Source organism: Macaca nemestrina, chromosome 7 (assembly GCF_043159975.1).
Source record: "Macaca nemestrina isolate mMacNem1 chromosome 7, mMacNem.hap1, whole genome shotgun sequence".
Taxonomy (NCBI): domain Eukaryota; kingdom Metazoa; phylum Chordata; class Mammalia; order Primates; family Cercopithecidae; genus Macaca; species Macaca nemestrina.
This window is the reverse complement of record NC_092131.1, coordinates 52,193,528-52,202,726: the sequence shown is the minus strand read 5'-3', so window position 1 is coordinate 52,202,726 and position 9,199 is coordinate 52,193,528. Positions and strand designations below refer to the sequence as shown.

The window sequence follows — 9,199 nt, the reverse complement described above, 5'->3', positions numbered from 1 at the left end:
TTTTCTTGATTTATAAGTATCCCAGCGTGGTGAACATAGTGAAATCCTACTCCTACAGAAAATACAAAAAGTAGCCGGACATAGTGGTGCGTACCTGTAGTCCCAGCTACTTGGGGGGCTGAGGTGGGTGGATCGGTGGAACCTGGGAGGCTGAGTTTGCAGTGAGCCAAGATCATGCCACTGCACTCTAGCCTGGGTGACAGAGCAAGACCCTGTCTCAAAAAAAAGTGTATGTGAGTTTCCTTCAGACTTTGAGTTTCCAGATTGAGAATTTTATTTATTATCATTAGATGACAATGTTTCTATTCATTGGTGCAGACATAACTGAGAAGACAGATGCCTAGCCAGTAATTCCTTCTGCAGGCTATTCAGAAAAGAACTGCTCTGATTTGTAGTTTCTATCAGCAGGAAATACCTCTGTTTGAGGTTGTTCTCATCATTCACTATCTTCTTATAGTAAGTCTACCACATCTTATGATCAAGTTTCCTATCCCATTAGGATTTTTTTTCCCTTTGCCCTGAATGTTTCCACTTTCTGATATTGTATTTAAGTATCCGATGGAAGCATTATTTTATTTTATTTTATTTTTTTATCCAAAATGTGTTTATTGAGATGGTTTCCCACTCATCTTGATTCAGAGTGCCTTTAGTGCTGCTTCCTCCTAAAGGAACATCCTTCTGTAAGCCTTGCTTTTCCTCCTGTAGGCTGACAGAGGACAGTGGAGCAGCCAATACACAAAACTACTGTTTGTTCATGGCTAAAGACCGTGGTGATTTTATAGCATCCTGGGCATTTCACACCCATAAAGTAGGAATTGGGGCTCTGCACCAGGAGTTTCTTCTTGTGTTTCCTCTTCTTCTCTTCTGGGGAGGGATGAAGGAGATCCTTTGCGAGAGGCATGTTCTCGTGTGGGTAGGTCGTCGCCGCCGGAAAGCAGAAGCATTATTTTCTATACTGCCAATTGGTATCTCCCATTGGCATTCTGATAGGGGGATTCCCATCTATGAATCATCCAAGCAGAGATGGAAAGTAAGGTAGTTGGATACTAAGTTCTGGAGCTCAAAGGAGAGATCATAGGTAAAAATATAAAGTTGAGGTCATAAGCATTGGATGATATTGAAGCCATGAGAATGGATGAGGTCTCTCAAGGAGATAATGTTGAGGAATGAGAGGAGAATGTTGTTATGACTCAACTCACAATGATACCTCAATTCTACCCAGTTGATATTCTGCTCATTACCTGATTACAGTTATTTGTTTATGTCTTCACTCATACAGTACTGTATCTTATGGCACAAAATTTCTTAGCCTCTTTCAAAGATTTGATTTTTAAGCGTTGTTAGTTTCTTTTTTGGTAATTATAACTCATTGAAGATGTTGTTCAGAAAATCTTTTCCTTTTATCCCTGGGAGTCAGGGAAATGGTGCCTCTCCAAGAGTGACAGTCCATCTCTCTCACTCTCTCAGTCTTGCCTTCTCTCCTACCACCACCTCCTTCCTCACCTAGTTGAGATGTCCCAAAGAGAGTTGTATGAAAGTCACCAATACCTCAGGATTAGGAGAAGCATCTAGGCCCCAGTAGGCAAATATTTCTCAGGACCATGGTCAGCATAGCACACCTGTCCTGATTTCCACTCCACCCTCTGAGCTTTTTTCTTTTCCTTTTAAAACAGGGTCTTGCTATGTTGCCCAGGCTGGAGTACAGTGGCTATTCACAGGTGTGATCATAAGTACACTGTAGCTTCGAACTCCTGGGCTCAAGTGATTATCTTGCCTTAGCCCCTTCAGTAGCTGGGACTACTGTGCCTGGTTTCTCCTTAGGTTTTAGTCATTGCTATGTCGGTGAGTCTCCATCTTCAGCTCCTAGTCTCAGTCTTTGTTTCCGTCTTCTTATGGTCAATAAACAGTATCTATGTAGATGAACTATGTTTCTCAAAGTTTTCTCTGCTACTCATTTCCCACTGTCACATCTTTCAGCTGCATCAAAAGTCCAGGGAAAGTTGGACAAGTTACCCCTCACACGCTAAAATGATGAATGAAATTGGGAAAACTCTATTTAAGGGCACAAATGTGACCTATGTGATAAGCTTATGATATGGCCATGAGAAGACAGTTTCTCTATGTCTCCCAGTAGAGTGTCAGTTTGTGTGAGAGAGAAATGGACAAATACTCTTGGAGAGGAGTAACCATCGAGAGATTGCCAGGGAGCGGAAAAAAGTTTTTGGGACGTCATTTTCAAATACATGCAGTTATCAAGAAAGAACGATAAGTCAACCAACCTCAAATGCAATATGAGAAATAACTCTACTGGGAATTGAGAGTTGGGAGCTCCTTCTTCAAGAAGGAACATGTGAGATCTGCATGTTCCAGTCTAGCAGCTTCTGCAAACTGGAAGAGTTGTTCTTCGCCCTACTCAGTTAGGGATGGAGCTTGATGTCACGCTGAGATCCCTAAGAACGTGCAGAACTTCCTGAGCATGAGCAGTGTGGTACCTTGGAGTACACACTCTGATAGCTTTGAAGCCAGTGGAGGATATCCAGCTGTTTTTAGGGTTGTCCTGATGTGGGATGTGTTTAATCTTGGGTTGCATGTTTATGTTCATAACTGTGCAGACTGCTTGTGACTCCTAATTTTGTGCATGCCATCACGGGCGTGCCTTTGGAGGCATTCTCATAAGATTAGGGAAATGTCTTGATGACTCTAAGAGATTTGACAGGGTTTGTGAATCAAAAGATTTGATTGTATGATGGATTCCTGCTCTATTCCTTTACCCTAAGTTAGAGTATATTCTGGTCTATTTCTAGGATGTTGCCAGTATGTGTGTGTGTGTGTGTGCATGCATGTGTGTGTGTATTTTTTATGATAAAATAAGAATGCTTACTTTCGATTTGGTAGAAAAATCCACCCAGCTCTCCAAATAAAGTAACTCCAAATCCACTTAGTAAAAACATATTATTATTAGAGCTTAACTGCAAGCTGGAGGGCGAGGGACAAAAAGAAATCTCTGGAGTCAGCAGGATTGCCCAGGAAGCTTGCATTCATTGCCAGTATCCACTCTCCCTGATTTCTGTAGCCCTGTGTCCTGGCGCTGTGTTTTTAGCCTCTGTCAGTTCCTTCCTGCTGTGCCCCTCCTCAGCTATGGATACTGAAGCCTTCATCCTGCAGGGTTGGAACTGTCCAGTGATTGAGCATAGCTTTGCCTTCTATCAATGTGAATGTCCACTGTAGGTGATGCCTGGATTTAATCTGCAACCTGAAAGGATAATCCTTTGGTTATCTAAAGGACACCAGATACACAGAAAGCTGTAGCCCTTTTCCCCCCTCATCATCACCATGTGGACCCTGTCTGCATGAGGAAATTTCTGTCCCAGTTTTGAGTTTGTCCACCATAGTGGTCTCAGCACTCCTCAAAGCCAAGCCAGCCCACACCACCAACATATTTAAAATAGTATGTTCTTACTCTCATCAGTCTTGTATTGCTGTCGCTTTTATTAGTTGAGTATGCTACAGGCTAAACTATGGTCTCCTCTAAGGTTCCACGAACAATTTGAGGTCAAGAGGAAATAACTGTGACAGTATTATGTTATTAATAACATAAAATCAATTCACTCATTAATTGCATGACACCAAATACACAGTGGGGCAGCAATGATTACAGATTTTCTTCGACGTGGTTCCGCTCCTCAACCAGTTCCCTTTGGAGGCATGCTGGGCTTGTTGGCCCACTGCCCTCATGACAGCATGATGGCAAGGGAGTAATAGGACAGATATAGCTGAATGTCTCTGGGCTGGATCTTCACACAGTCTTTAATCTGGTGAGTCATGTTGTAGGCATGGTAACCTAATTATTTCCTGGACAGAATTAACTACACATGTATATTCACCTTCTCTACCTGCTGTCAAAGATCACATCTTTCTCCAGGGCCTTGATGCTACTTTTATATCCATTCTCTCCTACATCACCAGTTTCTCCTTCTGAGCTGGTGATTTCCAACAGCATACAAATACGCTCTAAGATCTCCCATGTTAAAAAACTTTCTCTTGACTCCACTTCTCAGCTCCCCTAAATAGAGAAACTTTTGGAATGCATTATCTATACTCACTGCCTCCATTTCTTTATCTCTCATTCATACTTTAACTTCAGTCAAGTTTCTACCCAGCACTCCCACTTAAATGGTTTTCCTGTCCACTGAAACCATTCTCCGTAACGGTAGGTACCAATGGCTTCCATGCTGTCCATCTAAACAGCTGTTATCTGGCCTCATTAGATTTGACCTTTAAGCAGCATCAGCCACTCCAGTTGTTGGCTGGTTGACCTTTTCCTCCATTTACTATCACTTTCATCTCTTGGCTTCCAAAAAACACTGAACTCTGCTGGTTTTCCACTGATATCATCAATGGATATGGTTTGGTTCTGTCTCCACCCAAAATCTCATCTTGAATTGTAGTCCCCATAATCCCTATGTATCAAGGGCAGGACCAAGGGTGAAGGTAATTGGATCATGGGTACAGTTCCCCTCATGCTGTTCTTGTGACAGTGAGTGAGTCTCACAAGATCCGATGGTTTTATAAGCATCTGGCATTTCCCCTGCTTGCACTTCTCCTTCCTGCTGTCCTGTGAAGAAGGTACCTTTCTTCCCCTTCCACCATTATTGTAAGTTTCCCAAGGCCTTCCCAGTCATGTGGAACTGTGAGTCAATTAAACCTCTTTCCTTTATAAATTACCCAGTCTCAGGTATTTCCTTATAGCAATGTGAGAACAAATTAATATAGCAACTGCTCCTTTTCAGCCTCTCTTGCTGGTTTTTCCTTCTCTACCTAATTTCCAAATGTTGTCATATCTTGGAATTCAATCTTGAGCTCTTTTCCTTTTCCATACACTCTCTCCCCCCAAGGTTTTAGTGTAAAATCTGGTTAAGTCTAACTTGGACCTACCCCACTTAGCTTCTTACCTATCCAGTCTGCTATCAATATTTCTCATTTGAATGTCCACATGACTTCTGAAATTTAATGTGTTACAAATGGAGGGGTTTCTTTCTCTCACAAACTTAGTCTTCCTGAGTATTAACCTTTCCAAATAAATGGCATTACCAAACTCTCAGTTGCTCAGGCCAAAATTCTAAACATTATACTTGACTTTTCCCATTCCTTCAACCCTTCCCACATTCATTCCATCAGAATTCTTGTTGGTTCTACCTCAAAAATAGATTTAAAATCTGTCTAGTTCTCCCCATCTTCAACACTGCCACGTAGGTGCAACTGGCATTATTGTGTTTAGTCTTGCTCCCTTTCAACCCATGCTCTGTTTAACAAAATTAGTTTAGTTTTATTTTTTTCTTTTTCGTTTGACGCAGAGTCTTGCTCTGTTGCCCAGGCTGAAGTGCAGTGGCAGGATAATGGCTCACTGCAGGCTCCACCTCCTAGGCTCAAGCAAACCTTCCACCTCAGCCTCTCAAGTTGTCAAGACTACAGACGCGTGCCACCATACCCAGAATATTTTTTATTTTTTGTAGAAATGGGTTCTTGCCATGTTGCCCAGGCTGTTCTCAAACTCCTGGGCTCAAGTGATCCTCCTCCCTCAGACTCCCAAAGTACTGGGATTACATGTGGTTTTTTCAAATAACAAACTAGATATGTCGCTCTCCTGCTTAAAAGTCTTTAATAACTCCCTATTTCTCTTACAATAAATTTTGAACTCAACCTTGACCTATAAGTTATGTCTGATTTGTCTGCTGCACTTCTCAGACATATATTATATCATGCTTCCCTCTCATTCACTGCTTCCTAACCACACTGGCCTTTCTGTTACTCAAATGCACCGTTGCCTTAAGGCATTCTCATTCACCGTGTCCATATCCAATTCATTCATTTTCACACAGCCATCTTATTCTCATCCGTCAGGGCTCAGCCCAGATATTACGTTTGTTGAGGACCTCTTCTGACCATTCCTTCTAAAGTGGTTCCCTCATTTTACCCTTTATTGCCCCACCTGGTTGTTTCTTCCTAATGCCTATTATAATATGTAAATATCTTATTTGTTTAGCTAGTTGCTTATTATGTGTCCTTCTCCTTTATTGGATTACAAGCTTTATGAGCAGGGGTCTTATCTGTCTTGTACAACTATGCCTGCCACGTAGTTGGTACTCTGCAAATATTTGTTGAATAGATGAATGAAGGAGTAAATGAATAAGTGAATGTCTCTGGAAATGGTATTATTCTAGAGCCTCTTCAACATCATTTTACTTTTACTTTGCTTGAGGATTCTTCTCCCATGTCTGTTACTGATTTCCCAAACAAGAAAAAGTAAAGTTTTAAGTGCCCAAGTATTCCACTTTGTATAAAGTTTGTAAGCACTATATTTAGAAGAGGTTGGCAAACATAAGCTCTCAAGTTCAATTAAATTCTGGCATGGTAAAAGTACTAATGGAGACAGTGAGCTCTAGTTGATATCCGGACAGGGAGTTTCTGACCATTTGTATCATAGATGTCTATCAAACAGGCAGTTCTTGGAGAATAAGACATAGCAAATACAGTTTAGTACATTGAGGGAGACTGACTCTTTTAGCCGAACTGGCTTAGTCTCTTTATTATGAAGAATATTGATCATCAGATCCAATTTGATTTGGCCAGTCATGTTATCAAGGAGTAGCCTTGCAAAAGTCTCTAGACTGGTAATCTTACTTATGATAAATTAGATCTCTGCCAAGAAATTCTCTAAGGTATACAAGTACTGCACCAACTAAAGATTGTGATCTGCATCTTAGCCCGAGGCCTATAAATATAACTCAGTCAAATTCATGTCCACATTTTCATGATGCATTCAAATCTGCATTTTGATTCAGAGGCTAATAGCATATCTTTTTAATACAATTCTCAGACTCAAAGAATTTGGTCAAAATGATCCTACCAATTTAATGTTCTTCTGTTTTTTGAAAATTATTTCTTAAGTTAATATACCAAAAAATGGACTTTGTTGTATGTATAGTTTTCTATAAATTTTAGTACATGTAAAAATTTATGAAACTACCTCTGCAATTAGGGTACAGAACAGTTGCACCACCAAAAGACACTGTTGTGCTACTCCCTTTTAGTCACACCCTACACCACACCACTCCAACCCCAGCAACCACTGATCCATCATTATAATTTTTTTTCTTTTTGAGGTTATTACATAAATGTAATGATACAGAAGAGAGCCTTTTGATACTGGCCTCTTTCACTTAGCATAAATGCCGTTAAGATTCACCCAATTTGCTGCATGCCTCAGTAGACTGTTCCTTCTTATTGTGAAGTAGTATTTCATTGTATAACTGCATCACAGTTTGTTTATCCCTTTACCCAATGAGGGACAGTTAGATTGTTTCCAGTTTTAGGTGGTTAAGACTAGAGTTGATATTTACATTTGTATATAGGTTTTTGTGTGAATGTATATTTCATTTCACTATGGTAAACATCTAGGAGTGGGATTGCTGGATCATATGGTAAGTGTATGTTTAACTTTATAAGAAACTGTCAAAATGCTTTTCATAAAAGCTGTACTGTTTGGCATTCTCACAGCAATGTATGAGAGCTTTAGCTGACCCACATGCTTGCAGCACTTACTAAATCAGACTTTGTCAACTTCTTAACTTTTGCTCTGTGACAGACACTTTTAAGACACTGAAAAGACTAGCTGCAGACTTGGAAAAAAAATATTTGTAAGTCATGTATCTGACAAAAGACCCTTGAATATATAAAGAACTCTCAAAACTCTTAAAAAATTAAGAACGCAGTTTAAAAATTGGCAAAAGACTTAAACAGATATTCACTAACAATGATATACAGGCCAGGCACAGTGGATAATGCCTGTCATCCCAGCACTTTGGGAGGGATTATATTTATATTTACCTTTATAAATATGGTCACTATTTTCAATTTTATTCATCCTAATATGCATGTAGTGATATCTAATTGTGGTTTTAATTAGCATTTCTGTGATGGCTAATGATACTGAACATCTTTTCGTTGATATCTATGTATCATTGGGTTTGGGTTATTTTGTTTTTTGTTTTTTTGAATCTCACTGTGTTGCCCAGGCTGGAGTACAGAGGTGTGATCTCAGCTCACTGCAACCTTTGCCTCTGGGGTTCAAGTAATTTTTATGCTTCAGCCTCCTGAGTAGCTGGGATTACAGTGCGTGCCACCACACCTGGCTAATTTTTGTATTTTTAGTAGAGATGAGGTTTCACCATGTTGACCAGGCTGGTCTTGAACTCCTGGACTCAAGAGATCTGCCCATGTCAGCCTCCCAAAGTGCTGGGATTACAGGCGTTATCCACTGTGAATATCCGTTTAAGTCTTTTGCCAATTTTTAAATTGGGTTCTCCTTTTTTTGAGTTTTGAGAGTTCTTTATATATTCAGGAGTCTTTTGTCAGATATGTGACTTACCAGTATTTTTTCCAAGTCTGTAGCTAGTCTTTTCAGTATCCTAAAAGTGTCTGTCACAGAGCAAAAGGTAATAATTTGATAAAGTCTGATTTATTAATTTTTCTATGGATTGTGTGTTTGGTTCATGTCTAGGAACTCATTGCCTAACTCAGGTCACAAAAGTTTTCTCCTAAAAGTTTTAGATTTCTATTTTCACCTTTTAACCTATGATACATTTTGAGTTAATTTTTGTGTAAGTCGTGAGGCCTAGGTTGAGGTTTCATATTTTTGCATAAGGATGTTCCAACACCACTTGTCAAAAAGACTATCCTTTCTCCATTGAATTACTTTTACCTTTGTTAAAAATTGGCTATACTTTATGGCTTATGTATGGATCCTCCATTTTGTTCCATTGATCTATATATCTATTTTTGACCAACATCATTTTTTTTTTATTACTGTAGGTTTTAGTAATCTTAAATTTAGGGAGTGTAGTTCTTTATTCTTATTTTTAAAAATTGTTTTGGCTATTCTAGTTGCTTGTCTTTCTGTATAAATTTGAGAACTGGCTTTTATATGCAAAAATCCTGTTGAGATTTTGATAGACATGGTATTAAATCTCTAGATTAATTTGGATAGAATTATCATTTTTTACTTTGTTGACTCTTTTAATTCACAAACATGGTATATTTGTCTGCTTGGGCTGCTGTTACAAAATACCATTGACCAAGTGGTTTAACAGCAGGAATTTATTTTCTTACAGTTCTGGAGACTAGGTGTCCACGATCAAGG

The 9,199-nt window shown here is 39.4% G+C and overlaps 1 protein-coding gene across 1 annotated transcript; it reads right to left on the bottom strand.

Annotated features, from left to right (window-relative positions):
- Positions 1 to 567: 567 nt before the first annotated feature.
- On the bottom strand, positions 568 to 917 carry LOC112425182 (small ribosomal subunit protein eS27-like). Its single transcript, XM_024790242.2, has one exon. It carries the CDS (start codon positions 899 to 901, stop codon positions 647 to 649), a length of 255 nt encoding a protein of 84 aa, XP_024646010.2. The 5' UTR covers positions 902 to 917; the 3' UTR covers positions 568 to 646.
- Positions 918 to 9,199: the final 8,282 nt, after the last annotated feature.

What these genes read in the sequence shown, in the direction of transcription:
- LOC112425182 (XM_024790242.2), bottom strand. Translation starts at nt 901, where the DNA reads ATGCCTCTCGCAAAGGATCTCCTTCATCCCTCCCCAGAAGAGAAGAAG.